Here is a 15,690-nt window from a genome sequence, read left to right as displayed (position 1 = left end):
CGGAGCTCCGGCCGGATGGCCTATCGGCCGGCCCCGCCTTCCTATTTCTTCGCTGGCCCGGTCCCGGAGCTAAACCCTCTGCGTTAGCACTGAACTCAAGAGGAGCAGGGTCGAGGGCTACACACAAGAATGGAGACCTGGCCTCTGAACGGGAGTAACGGCCCACAGTCCCCGCCGGTGGGATCCCGGCAGCGAGTAAGTCGCAGCTCAGTTCCTTGCCAGCCGCTGGCCTATGCCCTCTTAGCTTTTCTCATCTCCACGACGAATTATGACGAAATAGAAAATTGGAATGTAAGCCCCACTGGAGCAGGAACCTTAACTAATGCGAACTTTTCTTCCTCCAGCACAGTATCATGCCCAGTGTGAAACCCAAGTGTGAATTAAACGAAATCCTGTCCTTCGTAGGTTTTTAAATTGACTAATGAAAAAAGGTCTTTTAAATTGACTAATGAAAAAAAAAGTCAAGTCGGGTGTAGTGGAGCAGGTCTTTAAACCCAGCATTTGGAAGGCAGAGGCAGGCAGATCTTTGAGTTTGAGGCCAGTCTTGGCTCTATAGAAATTTCTAGAACAGCCAGAGCTATGTAGAGACCCTTCCTCCAAAAAAAATAAAATAATAAAATAAAATAAAAAAGCTTTAGTCTTACTATCAATACTTTGTCCAGTTCAGAGATAGGGAACACTACATAGACCATCTCAAAACAAAATCAGGGATCTAGTGAGCCTTAAGCCTTGATCTTCACTTCACTCAGTCTGTCATACTGAAGCCTAATTGGTAGACCCAGGTCAGCTAGGTAGGTAGCTAGGGAAAGTTGCTAGTTTTGGGTTTTGTTTCTTGAAACAGGGTTTCTGTGAAACTTGCTTTGTAGACCAAGTTGGCCACAAACTCAAGAAATTCACCTGCTTCCAACTCCCAAGTGTTGACTGAAACTTTAATGTCAAACCCAAGAGCTCTAGGAAACTTTTCTGGTGTGGCTAGGACTATTGCAGCCTTGGATCCAGATGCTGCTGTGGGAGGGGGAAGCAGATGGGGTGCTGGTAGGCATGGAGCATGACTTGATTTGAAGATACAAAACAGGCTCAAACTTATGGGTACTGTCTTGGAAGTTGCCGCCCAATTATGAACCCACTTAGTCCAAAGGAAAACTCTTATGAAGTGCTGCTGTACTTGGCTACTCGCTTCTAGGGGGGAGTTGTGTGTACAGAGCTCCGGAGCTACCCTGCCTATCAGTAGGGGCCCATCAGAGTCACTGACTTAACCCTTTTGGTTCTGGTATTGGGCAGTGGTTAGCTTTTTGCTGAAGTCCCCCCCCCCCCCCCAGAAATGACATCAACACTAGTGAGGCTGACAGTCTTGCTGTAATTGGGAGGAAATAGGCTGCAGCATGTTTGGCATATTGAGAGTCACCAGTAGCCAAAGTCAGGTTTGTGCAGGCAACTGTAGGGCTCAGAGCCCCCTCACCTCACATGGTGAGGAGAAGGCGGCAGTCAAGTTCTAGCTGACCCAGATGATGAAGTTGGTCCCTTGGATACTTCTTGAGGATTCTTGCCTCTCAAGAAGGAAGGGCGTTTTCTCCTCTTGCTGCCAGTTACGTTTGGGGGAGGCTGGTTATAGGCTTATAAAAATCTCAAGGTGGAGACAACCTCCCCCACTGGCCCCTAGCTGGCTTCTGTTCCCAGCCTCTTCACAGCAGAGTCCAAATCCAGAACCAGTGTGTTTCATGGGCCTGAGGATAGGACAGAGTGGCCAGAGACAAGGGTGGGGAATCAGGGACACTGGCCATTCTTAGCAGTTCCAAGGAAATGGCCTTTCTCCCAACCACCTTGCACAGGCTCAGTGGCAATAGTAGCCACCTGTCCTCCCAGGAGGATCCCAAGCCCTCCATGGAGTGGCTCAGAATGAGGGAGGAGGGTTCAGGCAAGGAAGACCACAAAGATGATGAAGAAGACAATGAGGATGAGGAAGATTTTGACCATGAGCCACCGATTGGAGGTAACTGACTGGAAGTACTTGAGGATCTCTGAATGGGCTGCCTCCACATCCAGCTGGGCTCCAAGCACATTCTCGTCGATCCTGGAGACAGCCAGGAGATAAACAGAAGGACACTGGGTTAAAAAGAAGATTGAAGACATCCATTTATTGATATGGAAAGGTGATTACAATATGTGGAAGTAAAAAGTGTTTCATACTGTGTGAACTTTTTTTGGTTTGTTTGTTTGTTTTTCAAGACAGGGTTTCTCTCTGTAGCCCTGGCTGTCCTGGAACTCACTCTGTAGACCAGGCTGGCCTCGAACTCAGAAATCCGCCTGCCTCTGCCTCCCAAGTGCTGAGATTAAAGGCGTGCACCACCACTGTCCAGCCTGTGTGAACTCTTGTATGTGTGTGTGTATAGACACACACACACACACACATTTTTTGAGGGTAGTAGATCATGCTCGCCTCTAGCTTTAAAACGTTCTTCCAGTTATTAGCTTATGATTGAATTATTTAACCAGTCTTCCACATCTGAAAATTGAGGTAACTGATATAAACCCTACCTCCTTTCATGAAGTCTCAATTTTCAGTGAATTAAATGAACTTCCAATCTAGGAGCACCCCAAATGCTGCTTTACTCATTAACATTTCCTTTTTTTTTTTTTTTTTTTGTAATGAACATGTATTGCATTGTGCTAATTAGTCAGAAAATCCTGGTTAGGAAAATCTTAATATAGACAGGAACTCAAAGGATAATACAACTCTTATAACTAACCAGAGAACATTATCTTGGAGGAACCACTCCTCAGAGGAAGGACAATTTTGAAAACTTACTAAAGCAAACAAAACTTCCAGCCAATCTACGTATGCAATCCTAAAACCCAAATATAGTGGCTGAGTAGACAGCTCAGTAGGAAAGTGTTTGCTTGGCAACCAAGAGGACCTGAATTTGAATTCCAGCACACACACACAGCAAGCTGGCTACAGTCTTAACTGTGCCCATAACCAGAGCACAGCAGGTAAGTATAGAAAGTAGGAAAGTGGTTAAGAGCACTGACTGCTCTTCCAGAGGTCTTGAGTTCAATTCCCAGCAACCACATGGGTGGCTCATAACCATCTGTAATGGGATCCGATGCCCTCTTCCGGTATGTTAGAAGATAGCAACACTGTACTCACATACATAAAATAAATAAACCTTAAAAAAAAAAAGTATCAAAGAGCTAGGTTTTGGTGGTTGAAAAAAAAAAACAACAAAACAAAACAAAAACAAGTTTTAAGCTAATGGGGGAGAGACACTACCTCAAAGAGAAAAAAGTAGTCAGACATGGTGGCTCACACCTTTAATCCCAGTTCTTGGGAGGTGGAGGCAGAGGCAGGCTAATCTGAGTTTGAGGCCAGTCTGGTCTAGACAAAGAGTTCCAGGGCAACACATAGAAACCCTGTCTCAAATTAAAAAGTAGATAAAAATATTTTAAAAAAGAGAGATAGAAAGAGTAATAAGAGGACATCTGATCCTTTCTCTGATCTACGCATGTTCATACAACACAACACACATGCCTTGAAAAGAATTTAAAATCCAAGTACCATCCTATGTCACAAGATGTTTCAGACACCGTGGCCTGCATATAAAAGTGTGACAATCCACTAGGATTGTGCTGCCTACTGACATAAAGGTTATTTGAGCTCACATAACTATTCTGTAAATGGTAGTCATCTAATGACAACTGTTAGACATGGCCCTATAATGCAAGATGAAACACACCTTGACTTTTGCAAACGGAATCTGTGGAATTGTGGTTCTTTTTTCGGATATGTTAGAGAGGCCAAAGTATGAGGTTCATAGCTTTTGGCCATACTTTGTTTTGTTTTTTGAGGCAGGTTCTGTATAGCTCTGGGTCTTGGAACTTACTACCTAGACCAGGCTGGTCTCAAACTCAGAGGTCCACCTTTCAGTGCTTGGGATTAAAGTCATATGCCACCATGCCCAGCCCTTCATTACATTTTTTTAGTGTAAATGCATTTAATTTTGTTCTCTAAAGAATTATTTAGCCGGGCGTGGTGGCGCACACCTTTAATCCCAGCACTCGGGAGGCAGAGGCAGGCAGATTTCTGAGTTTGAGGCCAGCCTGGTCTACAAAGTGAGTTCCAGGACAGCCAGGGCTATACAGAGAAACCCTGTCTTGAAAAAAAAAAAAAAACAAACAAAACCAGGTATGGTGGCACACAACTTTTAACTTCAAAATTTGAAGACAAGTTATCACCACCACCGCCTGGTCAGAGGGAGTTCTCGAACAGCCACGGCTACACAGAGAAACCCTGTGTTTATAAAAAAAAAAAAAAAGGAAGAAAGAAAACTGGCTAGAGATGGTTCAGTGGTAAAGAGCAGTGGCTACATTTCCAGAGGTCCTGAGTTCAATTTCAGGCAACCACATGGTGGCTCACAACCAACTATAATGGTATCCAATACCCTCTTCTGGTGTGTCTAAAGATAGTGATAGTATACTCACATATATAAATCAATCTTTAAAAAAAAAAGATTTATTATTATATCTAAGTACAGGGTAGCTGTCTTCAGACACACCAGAAGAGAGCGCATCAGATCGCATTACAGATGGTTGTGAGCCACCATGTGGTTGCTGGGATTTGAACGCAGGACCTCTGGAAGAGTAGTCAATGCTGTTAACCAATGAGCCATCTCTCCAGTCCATAAATCAATCTTTAAAAAAAAAAAAAGTGTCACACATAAGGCCCAGGCAGGGATGGTGATACAGGGCTTTTAATCTCTTGCTAAGATGAAGTCAGTCACTCATGCAGAGTTCCAAGAGTCGCATGCCAGGGCTACATAACAGACTGGAAAAACCTTCATAATCTAGTGTAATTTATGTCTAGAGAGAGCTTTAGAATTTTTCTTTTAGGGCTGGTGAGATGGCTCAGTGGGTAAGAGCACCCGACTGCTCTTCCAAAGGTCAGGAGTTCAAATCCCAGCAACCACGTGGTGGCTCACAACCACCCGTAATGAGATCTGACTCCCTCTTCTGGAGTGTCAGTGTACTTACATATAATAAATAAATAAATAAATAAATAAATAAATCTTTTAAAACAAAACAAAAAACAAAAAAAAAACAAAAAAAAAAAAAGAATTTTTCTTTTATATTTATTTTGTATGTCTGTGTGTATGTATGAGTATGCATGTGCCATGGCCCTCATGTGGAGGTCAAAGGACACATGTGGGAACTGGTTCTCTTTTACAATGTGGGTTCCAGGGACCAAATGCAGGCCATCAAGGCTTTATAGCAAGCAAACTTATCTGCTGAGCTTTGCCTTGAGTTTCTCACTCAAGAGGAAAAAAGCTAAAAACAATGACTGAGTGTGTAACTTAATGGCAGAATACTGTCCAGCATGTACAAGGTCCTGGAGTTGATCATGGGGTGGAAGACTGTTTCTGATATCTGTCCTCCCTGATATAAATGCAATCTGACATTAAATGCTTCCTAATGAGATACAAGTTACACAGCATCTTCTTTCAAGTTATTCCATACAAAGTAATATAAGCAGTGCCACTGAAGCCCATATTTGGTTTTTCCAAATAACACTGGAGAACCAAGCTTTTCTGTTTTGAAAGAGCAGTAACAAGGCCAGCAAACAACTTGAAGCTATAGGACACTGCAAGGCCTGCAGGACAGTCAGGAAATTAAAAGGGCATCCATCAGGAAACTCCTGCACCCCGTTCTGATACACATTTAGCTGCCTACACCTCAGGAATTTTCTTTTTCTTTTTTGCTTTTTAAGTGATTTACTTATTTTCATTTCATGTACACTGGTGTTTTCTCTGCATGGCTATCATCTGTGTGAGAATGTTGGGTCCCCTGTAACTGAAGTTATAGACAGTTGTGAGCTGCCATGTGGGTGCTGGGAATTGAACCCGGGTCCTTCAGAAGAGCAGCCAGTGCTCTTAACAGCTGAGCCAGCACCTCAGGAGTTTTCAACATAATGAGCAGACAAGCTTCATAAGAACTGTCCTTGCCCTTCTCAGGTTCACCGTCTTTCTGCTCTCTAAAGTCAGCTTTGTTTCACCCTGCCTTGTGGAGCGAGCACCCACATCCCGCGGGCTCTACAGATTTCTCAGGCTGCTACAACAGTACCACTGACATTTTCTGCTGCTGACATTTTAAATCAACTTTTAAATGCCTGATGCCTGCGTTGGATCTCCTAAAACTAGGGTTAAATATGGTTGTGGGCCTGGAGAGATGGCTCAGTGGTTAAGAGCACTCACTTAAGTTCTGAGTTCAATTCCCAGCATCCACATAGCAGATCATGGTGGTCTGATGTCATTGTCTTGAACTCCTTGGTTCAAACAATCCTCGAGAGTAGCTGTACTTTAAGGTCAGCACACTGTGCTCCCTTCTCAGCTGTTTGATTTTTTTTTTTTTTACATTTTTATTTATTATTATGGGGTAGGAGGCATGGATGTGGTGATCACAAGACAACCCTGTGGCGCTGAAATCTTTCACCTTTATCTGGCAGCAGTTACCATTCTCGTGTTACTAGGCGTGTGCAGGAAATGCCTTTGCCGGATGAGCCAGTTGGCTGTCCCTACCAGTTGTTTTCTCTATGATTCTGAGGACAGATCCTAAACCTTTATGCATGGTAGGCATTTTCTTTTACTTTTCTTTTTTTTAAAGGACTTCTCTGTAGCCTCAGCGGCTGTCCTTGAACTCACTATGTAGAGCAGGATGGCCTCAAACTTATAGAGCTCTGCCTGTTTGTGTCTCCAGAGTGCTGGGATCAAAGGCGTGCATACACCACCACACCAGCCCCTAAATAAATTCTTATGGAATGAGTAGAAGCAGGGGAACAGGACTAGTGGGTAGGCAGGATTCACTCCACTCTTCCAAAGAACACCAAGTTGTCCCTAGGGACTTCAGGATATCAATCCATGGAGAAGAGAAGGCTGCACTGTATGGGGTGAGAGTGTCTCACCTCTGAATCGTTTCCTCCTGTTCTTTAACCATGTGTGCCAATTGCTGAAAAATGGAGCCCAGCTCAACGATTGTAGACTCAATGTTCTGCATGGTGTCTGCCCGACTCTGGATGTAGGAATCCTTCAGAAGAAGAAAACACCATGAACTAGGGCCTAGGTTTTTAAGACTTTTTCACCATGACACATTCCAAACACTCAGGGGAACAAAGAAGACAATAGAGAAACTGATTCTCCAGATTTCAGAGCCTGGGTACCTGCTCATCAATGAGCTGAAGCTGCTGGCTTGTTCTAGGGTCCATCATGTCAATAGCCACGTCCCTGGAAGCTCGGGACTCTGCTCCCAAAATTATGGGACCACCTCCTGGGAGGAAAATAGGACATGGCACATTTTAATGGTTAAAAGCAGGTTCAGGGCTTGGCATTGGTAGCACATGCCTTTAATGCCAGAATTCTTGAGGTTGAGGCAAGGGGGTCTCTATGAGTCTGAGGCCAATCTGATCTGCCAGCCAAGACAACATAGAGAAACCCTGACTGTCACTGTCTGACTGCCACTGTCTGTCTGTCTCTCAAAACACACACACACACACAGTGCATACATGAGAATGTATAGGCATGGTTCAAGCAAAGCATGGTGGTGCTTGCCTGTTATACTAGTCATAGGGAGGTGGAGATAGTTTAGTCCTCAGCTAACAAGCTAGAGGCCAGCCCAAGCTACATGAGACCCTAGCTTTAAAAATAAAAACACATTCAAAACCCACTAGATTTAAATCCAGCTCTGAATAGATTATTTGATCTGAGTCTCAGTTTCCTCATCTGCAAAATGGAGCTAACAATAGTTGCTTTTCCAAAGGCTGGTTGTGAAAATTAGAGAGAATGTAACTAAGTACAAAAAGTCAGACACTGTCATTTTTCTGATATGTCTACATGATATGTCTCATGTTTCCCATGAGAAGGCACAAGGGTTAAGTGTAGATCATAAAGTTTCAAAACCAAGTTTGTCCTCTGAGATAATGCACAGCACCATTCTGGCAGCTCCGTTCTCCTACTCTACTGTGTTTACACTCTGAAGTCTAAAGGATGCCACCAAACCCAGAAGAACTTAGCCCCTAGGCTTCCCATAGTGCTACTACTGACTTACCAAGGTTGTTGGGGGCAAGAGGCAGGGCTGACACTGGTGCCCTGGAGAACTGTTCCCGACGGTTCCTCTGCTGTTTCAGATTCTGATGTTGGGGAGGAATACACGGCTCCTGAGTCCCTGGAAAGTGGGTCTGTGGACCCTACAATAGGTCCTTACCCACCTACTGATCCCACTTACCTCAGTCCTCACTTCTAGAACTGACTTGAAGTCATTGGACATAGAAGCCAGCTTTGACTAAAAGGCAAGGACAATTGGGTCAAAGAATGTATTTTGTTATTCCTCTCCTCCCTCCTCCATCCCCAAGGTCCCACCTGCAACGAAACCACAATGGTGTTAGAATGGGTCTGCAGATGCCGGCCACTCTGGCTGCCCTTGGCCCTCACAAAATCTTGAAGCTGAGCAATTTGTTTGTTGAGGCTATTGATATCCTGGTAAGAGACCAGAAGAAAAGCATTAGGCAGGGAGTCTTCAGTCATGAAGACCATCTCTGTGAAGAGTCTCTGGCTGTCTCTGGCAGGGAAGTCAAGAGGAAACCAGCTAATGGTGTACGCGTCTAGTCAGGTCAGAAGGTGACACTAGACTTTTCTAGCTCTGTTCATTCCTAGCAGAGAAGTCAGAGAAGGGAACTTGGGGTTTGATCATATGTAAATGACTGTTCTGTCCCCGCCTTCCTGCTCTACTTCACCCTGTGAGGCCACAGAACCCTTTCAAAAGGCAAAACTGTACCTACAACATGCTGACAGAGTACCTAAATATTACTCAGGAAAAGGTAAAAACCACTCTAGTTTCCTACATGCATCAAAGAAGCAAATTTTTACACAGAATTTCTAATATTGCAAAAGACTTATTGCTATGACTTATTTCTTCAAAGTAATATACAGTGACTTCCTATCACGGCTTATGTGTCACCTGCATTTCCGTTCTCCCCATGAGAGCAAAGAAAATTTGTCTTGATATACTATGACCCAGGAAAGTACCAGAATGGAAGGCATCAAGAATAGTGAGTCTAGGGCTGGTGAGATGGCTCAGTGGGTAAGAGCACCCGACTGATCTTCCGAAGGTCCAGAGTTCAAATCCCAGCAACCACATGGTGGCTCACAACCATCTGTAATGAGATCCAACGCCCTCTTCTGGTGTGTCTGAAGACAGTGACAGCATACTCATGTACATTAAAATAAATGGAGCATGAGAACTGGAGTGATGGCTCAGAGGTTAAGAGCACTGTCTGCTCTTCCAGAGGTCCTGAGATCCCAGCAATCACATGGTGGCTCCAAACTATCTATAATGAGATCTGGTGCCCTCTTCTGGCCTGCAAGCATACATGCAGACAGAATCCTTTATACATTGTAAACTTTTTTTTTTTTTAAGGTGGGGGGGTGGGGGCCACAGGTATAAGGGCCAGCAAGATGGCTCAGCAGATAAAGAAGCTCAAAACCTCCATTCAAGGGACTCACAACTCCACATGCATGCTATGACACTCAGGCATCCATCCCCGAAAACACAAATATAACTTAAAAACTTTTAAATAGTGAGTATGAGAAAAATACTTGGTAAAATCTAGGCATTTCTAGAGACTTTCTAAGTAGGTTGGACCTTCCTCCTCTCCAGACCCTGGACTCACTTTCACTGAGCTCTCTCTACCTTCCTCGAGTTTCTGACCCAAATGCACTTTTGGGTTTGTTTGCCATAACAGCTCCTTCCCTTGGGTTCTAGCTTCAGTACCATTTCCCACACAGGAACTCCAGATGAAAGCTTCTAACCTCTCACCAACTCCTTAGTACACCTACATGCTATCATAAAGTCTACAATACTGACTGGACAGGTAAAATCTGAGCATCTACTAAGTGCTTACTGTATACTCAGTACTATATCAAATATAGTAAAAGGTCTGGGAGTGGGGAGCAGCAAACACAGGTCCTGCGTTTCTTTTCTTGCACCCAAACAAACAAACAACGCCCATTAACTGCTTTTTATTTATCTACTATTTAAGCTTCTTGCATAAAAAAAAATTTCTTCTACTTAACTCTTAATCTATTCTCTCAAGGTCACATTTCCTTTGCTGCTTTCTCCTTTTTAGTAAATGCACCACCAGTCACCAGATGCCTAGCTAGTCATGGTAGCTTATACTTAAAAATCCCACGTGAGGCAGGTAACCTGTGATGAATGTAAGGCCAGTCTATAAGTTACAGAATGAGACTATTTTGTTTTAAAGATTTATTTTTAAGTAAATTGATGTTTTGCCTTATGTATGTCTATGTAAGGATGTCAGATCCCTAACGCACTTGGAGTTACAGACAGTTGGGAGGTGCCATGTGGATGTTGAGAATTGAACTCCGGTTCTCTGGAAGATCAGCCAGTGCTCTTAACCACTGAGCCATCTCTCAGGCCCCGAGACTTTACCTTAAAATACAAACAGGCTGGAAAGCGGGCACTTACTACTCTTGTAGAAGACACAGATTCAACTTCCAACAACTATCTGCTGCTACAACTCTAGAGTATCCAATGCCATGTTCTGATCTCATAAGCACCAGACACACAAAACACTCATTCATATTTTTTTTTTAAAGTTTTAAGCAGATGTGGTGGTGTACATCTTTAATCTCAATACTTAGGATGCAGAAGCAGATAGATAGAATCTATGAGTTCAGGGCCAGCTGGGTCTATATAGTAGACCCTATCTCAAAAACAAACTAAGAAAAAAACTCACAACTCTGAATTCCCCTTTTCCTCATAGCCACGTTTGTTTTTGTCCAGTATATATTCTAAACACATCCATACCATGTCCATTTCTACCTTGTGTACCCCAACCACCTTGTCTACTCTCACAAAACAAAGAGCCTTATAAGCCTCTTTCTAGTCTGCCTTCCAAAGCCCTGTTGCCTAAACAGTGCCCAGTGTGATCTTCAAAATCAAACTCAGGGTATTGTCATCACCCTGCTTGAAAAGTCAAGAGCTTAGCACACAACTTAGACTACAACCTAAATGCCTGAGATGCCTACACAGGACCTGTTTGGCCACTGAGTACTTCTATAGTATTCTACTCCTGTGTTCTCCTAACCTGTTGTACACTGCCCACACCTGAGACCTTTCCTTTGGCTATGCCTACTTTCTAAATGGCATTCCCACTTTTCGGAATGCATTCCCAGCAGTTCTTCAGATGAATTGCTTTTCTTCACTACTGAAACATACCTCAAATATCACTTTACCCACACCAGCTTGGATCAACCAATTCAGTGGTCTTGGCCTTGAAAAAGCCAGTGTCATCAGTTGACAGAAGCAAACAAAAGATCATCACAAGATCTGCCTTACTGATAAGACAATGACAACTCAGAAGTTAGGAGTTCACACAAGGTCACAATCCAAGTGGGTGACAAAGCCACTTCAAGTTCTTCAGAATGCAGTGGGACAATGAAAACTGAAAGAAAATCAGCACTGGTATCTGCAGGGTTTGCAACAAGAGTCCCAGAATTGTCCATTCCCATTGCCCTTGGAGCAAACTGAATAAAGCAACACAGAATGCAGTGGGATAGTTTTTAAGCAGTAAGTAGTAATAGCCCAATAGTAATCTTATACTCTTACATCACCATAGCACACATTAAATGGGGTCTACTCTTTGGGAGACCAGCATATTTGTATTAGAGAGCCATACCAGCTGCCTTCTAAGCATCTAGCCCGTCCCATCCACATTCCAGATCAAACTGTGTCCTCCAGACCAGTCAAGATGATTCTACACTCATTATCAAAGTCCACAATGTTCCTTACAACTAGTCACTCAGTTAAACAACCAACTTCTTGCCAGTCACTCATCTAGGCAAACAACAAACAGTCAGGCTGGACACTACTATACGCATTTGTGATATACATGTGAACAGAGAGAAAAATCCTGGGCAGGCATGGTGATACATGGTATAATCCCTGTGTTTGGGGTGCTGAAGTAGAATCAAAAAGTAAACACCAGAAGCCGGGCATGGTGGCACATGCCTTTAATCCCAGCACTTGGGAGGCAGAGGCAGGTGGATTTCTGAGTTCAAGGCCAGCCTGGTCTACAAAGTGAGTTCCAGGACAGCCAGGGCTACACAGAGAAACCCTGTCTTGAAAAATAAAATAAATAAATACCAGGATGGAGCTATGCATGGTAGGCATATATATGCCTTTAATCCCAGTACTCAGAGAATAGAGACAGATACATTGCTGGGTTTGAGGCTAATCTGGTCTACAAATGGAGTTCCAGGAAAACCCTGTCTTAAACAAAAACACCAGCTTGGGCTATATAAGTACAGTCTCAAAACCAAAACAAAGAATCTGCTCTGGGCTATCTGTATCTTTTGCTCCCATTTTTTTTTCTTTTTTTTCTTTTCTTTTGGAAAGTAGAAGGGATGGAGGGAAGAAACATAATTACAGGGCTGGAGAGATGGCTCAGCAGTTAAGAGCACTGACTGCTCTTCTGAAGGTCCTGAGTTCAAATCCCAGCAACCACATGGTGGCTCACAACCATCCGTAATGAGATCTGACGCCCTCTTCTGGTCTGTCTGAAGACAGCTACAGTGTACTAGCATATAATAAATCTTAAAAAAAAAAAAACAAAAAAACAAAACAACATAATTACAGACCAGGTTGGCCTCAAACTCAGAGATCTGTAGCTTGCCTTTGCTACTTTGTGGGTTTCTTTTTCCCAGTCTTCCTCACCCACCTCCATAACATATACATACTCCATTCAACTAAATAGGAGAGAAAGAAGGGAGAGGGAAAAGAGAGATCTGTAAACCTAATTTCTTTCTTAGTTCTTCCAGCATGACTACTAAACTCCCCTTGAAATAACCACCAACGCCGCCTCTTGAATGGCCCCAACATTTATATACCCTCTGAAAAATTCCCAGAATTCCAAACATCACACAATCACAGAAACTATCTGTAGCTGGCAAATCACAATCAGGTGCTACAGACAGACAGAAGCAGCCCCACATACCTACACCTGGGATTAAAACGAAAACATCTCTACCACTACAGAAATCACCTGCCTCTGCCTCTTGAGGTCTGAAATTAAAGACATATACTATCTGGCTGAATTTCTGCATATAGACCCCTCAGCCTACCTCTACATAAGCTGAGTCCAAATCAGATTTCATATCCTTGGTCAATCTTTCCCAGTATCCTGCTTCATTAATCATTTTGTAAGATCTTTTCTATACTGACACCTAACCTCATTTTAAGCCAAGGCTTTTGATGCTGGGTAACTCTCAAGGAAAATGAGCCCTTGAAGACAATGCTCTTGCTTCCCAGTTGTTTCATCAGCATCTAGAACAGTGCTTTATAAATACTAGATGACCTAAGTGTCTACTGACTCAATGGAGGAGCAGGGTGTTTGGACATGGGTCTAGATACTTACCCTGGGGATTCATGGCGATGGAAAATGATGGAAGTAATCTAATTAGAATGCTGGGCTCTCCTGATGGCTAGCAGCTCACCTGTTTGATGATGTATGTTAGCTCCTCAATTTCTACTGCTTTATCATCAAAGAGGGACTTGCGCTTTGCCACTGCAGAGACAGATGAAACATTAGGACAGGTGAGGGTAAATAGCAAGGCTCAAAGAGCTAGGATGACAGTTCAGTAGTAGAGACACTTGCCTTAAGGTATACATCCCTGGTTTAAATCCCCAGCACCATAGAAAAAATAAGACAAAACCTCCATGAGCCTCACCTCCTAGTACTATGTTTCACTGTCCCACCTAGGAAAGGCCTCCCAAACACTCACAGATTGTTAGCTTCTCCAGCTTGGCAAATGTATTGCTGAGATCTTTCCCAATGCGCCTGCAAATGATCATCAGTGAGAAGGTTGTGGTAAAGGGCAGGAAAGAGGCTGTTACCATAACCTCCAACACAACCAATTCCACTCAGCCAAACCATCACAGGCAGATATACTTAAGACACTGTATCACCCCACCACAACGCCCCTCTCAACTCACCTGGCCATGAGGGTAAATTCACTGCACTGTCGGGCTGCGTGCAGAGCCGGTTTGCTTGTTTGGATTCCATTCTGAATTGTATCAAAAAGTTGCTACTTTAGTTCCTGTCACTACTTACCTCAGCTTTTCACTGCTCCCTCACATAACCCACTAAACACTCTAGCGCTGTTGACATCAGACAATCTACATTTATCAGTGGTTTGTAGATAAGAAAAAAATTAGATGTAGGTTTAAATCCTGACTCATCCTTTGTGGTATTTAGGGCAACTTACTTAAAGTATTCTTGAAATTACTGAAGACAATTCCTCCTCTCCTACTGATAAGATTAGTCTATCTAAGAGTTGTAAATTAAGTTTAGACAACTACCAAACAAACCTAAGCATTAACTAAATGGGCTCACGCCTGCCTTTCCACTCCAGCTTCTTACCTGACGGCTCTGCAGGGACTTGCAGGCAGACTGGAACTCCTGGGTCCGATCCCGGCAGGACATGGTGTCGGGAGGGGAGGGGACCAGGGCCACCGGAGTGGGCAAAGGAGTGCTGTCACTGCTGCTACTGATAGCAGTTGCAGGGGACAGAACCTGTGTCTTTGAGAGACCCAGGTAGACACCCTGATCCGTGTTCTTAGATCCGTAGCGTTTCCGCGGGATCATCGAGTCGCATAACCTCAGACTGTTGTGGAGAGGAGAATGTCATTCTCCAGACAGCCTCTTTCCCCAAACGCTCCCCTCAACTAGCAAATCCCCAGGCCCTTTCCCGTATTTGACAGACTTTGGAGCCCACGGCCACCCGCAGATCCTGCACCCTGGACACGGCGAGAACGGTCAGCTTCCTCCAGGCCCAAGGCGAAGCCTCCTCAGAGTCTCCTTCCGACTTGGCTCTGACTGCCAGAGCTCCGGCCGGGGCCCCTAAAGTCGAGAAAACAGCCACAGCCTGGTCCTGCGGCCCTGAACTTCCAGGCAGACCTTTGCAGTTAGCCCAGGTCTCAATCCTGCCTTTGGTATACGTGATTTCCTTCCCCCTCTCACAGAAAACAGCAACCGATCTCCAGAGGTGGACACACTTCGGAGGGCGGAGGGGGAGGCGAAAAAACCCTCTTAAAAGTGTTTATTTGAAACAGGAAGTCCCACCTCCGTCAAAGTTCCGCCTGTTGGAAGACTGCAGCCACTGATTGGATGGGGCCAAGTTTTTCCTTAACAAGACCTTTCCTGATTGGACAGCGAGGTATTCGCTTACGCGGAGCCGCCAGCAGGACTTACTCCTGGCTCCCTTCCCCCCTCCCCCGTCAAGCCGCTGCCCGGAGCTGAGCCGAACGACAGAGGCTGGACTCCTACTGAAGCGAAACCCTACCTCTTCTGTTTCCTACCGCCACCACCACCGCCACTCTTCCCAGATCGTTGCCGCCTCCTCGAAGGACTTGTAAGCAGTGGAAGCCGGACCAAAGAACAGGAGCCGCCACGTCACCTAGACGTACTCCTAACTCGGTGACGTGGCTGCTGCGCCACGCCTTTTTTTTAGCCCAGAGACAGAAAGAACACACCCCTACCATGCAAACTCGACTCCGCTCTCCTATTGGTTAGACTGCCACCGCGGCCCCGCCCCTGAAGTGCGAGAACAAATCTGGACCTGCTGGGTT

At 44.5% G+C, this 15,690-nt stretch overlaps 1 protein-coding gene, 1 long non-coding RNA gene and 1 other non-coding gene across 8 annotated transcripts; 1 reads left to right on the top strand and 2 right to left on the bottom strand.

The window, feature by feature from the left end:
• Positions 1 to 10: 10 nt before the first annotated feature.
• 1700023D09Rik (RIKEN cDNA 1700023D09 gene) lies at positions 11 to 2,191 on the top strand. 2 transcript variants are annotated; one of them, NR_132423.1, is made up of 2 exons: positions 11 to 195; positions 1,830 to 2,191. It is a non-coding gene; the product is annotated as an RIKEN cDNA 1700023D09 gene (long non-coding RNA). The 2 variants fall into 2 exon arrangements; NR_132424.1 differs by lacking the exon at positions 1,830 to 2,191 and adding an exon at positions 345 to 418.
• Stx5a (syntaxin 5A) lies at positions 1,338 to 15,556 on the bottom strand. 5 transcript variants are annotated; one of them, NM_001167799.1, is made up of 11 exons: positions 15,405 to 15,556; positions 14,483 to 14,726; positions 14,056 to 14,126; positions 13,845 to 13,900; positions 13,557 to 13,627; positions 8,403 to 8,519; positions 8,269 to 8,325; positions 8,092 to 8,173; positions 7,208 to 7,314; positions 6,953 to 7,074; positions 1,338 to 2,071 (listed from the first exon to the last, which is right to left on the bottom strand). In NM_001167799.1, the coding sequence occupies exons 2-11, from the start codon at positions 14,705 to 14,707 to the stop codon at positions 1,912 to 1,914; spliced, it is 1,068 nt and encodes a 355-aa protein (NP_001161271.1). In that variant the 5' UTR covers positions 14,708 to 14,726; positions 15,405 to 15,556; the 3' UTR covers positions 1,338 to 1,911. The 5 variants fall into 5 exon arrangements, with proteins under 5 accessions (NP_001161271.1, NP_062803.4, XP_030106860.1 ...); XM_030251000.1 differs by having other exon boundaries at positions 1,343 to 2,071; positions 15,185 to 15,540; XM_030250998.1 differs by lacking the exon at positions 15,405 to 15,556 and adding an exon at positions 14,826 to 15,188 and having other exon boundaries at positions 1,343 to 2,071.
• Positions 13,901 to 14,009, bottom strand: Mir6992 (microRNA 6992). The gene has a single exon (NR_105958.1). It is a non-coding gene; the product is annotated as a microRNA 6992 (primary transcript).
• Positions 15,557 to 15,690: the final 134 nt, after the last annotated feature.

The sequence above is a fragment of the Mus musculus genome, chromosome 19 (assembly GCF_000001635.26).
Source record: "Mus musculus strain C57BL/6J chromosome 19, GRCm38.p6 C57BL/6J".
In the NCBI taxonomy this organism is placed as follows: domain Eukaryota; kingdom Metazoa; phylum Chordata; class Mammalia; order Rodentia; family Muridae; genus Mus; species Mus musculus.
This window is presented reverse-complemented; position numbering and strand designations above follow the sequence as displayed.

Coding starts and splice junctions, on each gene's coding strand:
- Stx5a (NM_001167799.1), bottom strand. CDS start 14,707: ATGATCCCGCGGAAACGCTACGGATCTAAGAACACGGATCAGGGTGTC. Junction 8,326..8,402: donor CCATTGTGGTTTCGTTGCAG/GTGGGACCTTGG, acceptor CTTGCCTTTTAG/TCAAAGCTGGCTTCTATGTC. Junction 7,315..8,091: donor TCTTGCCCCCAACAACCTTG/GTAAGTCAGTAG, acceptor TTTTCCTCCCAG/GAGGTGGTCCCATAATTTTG.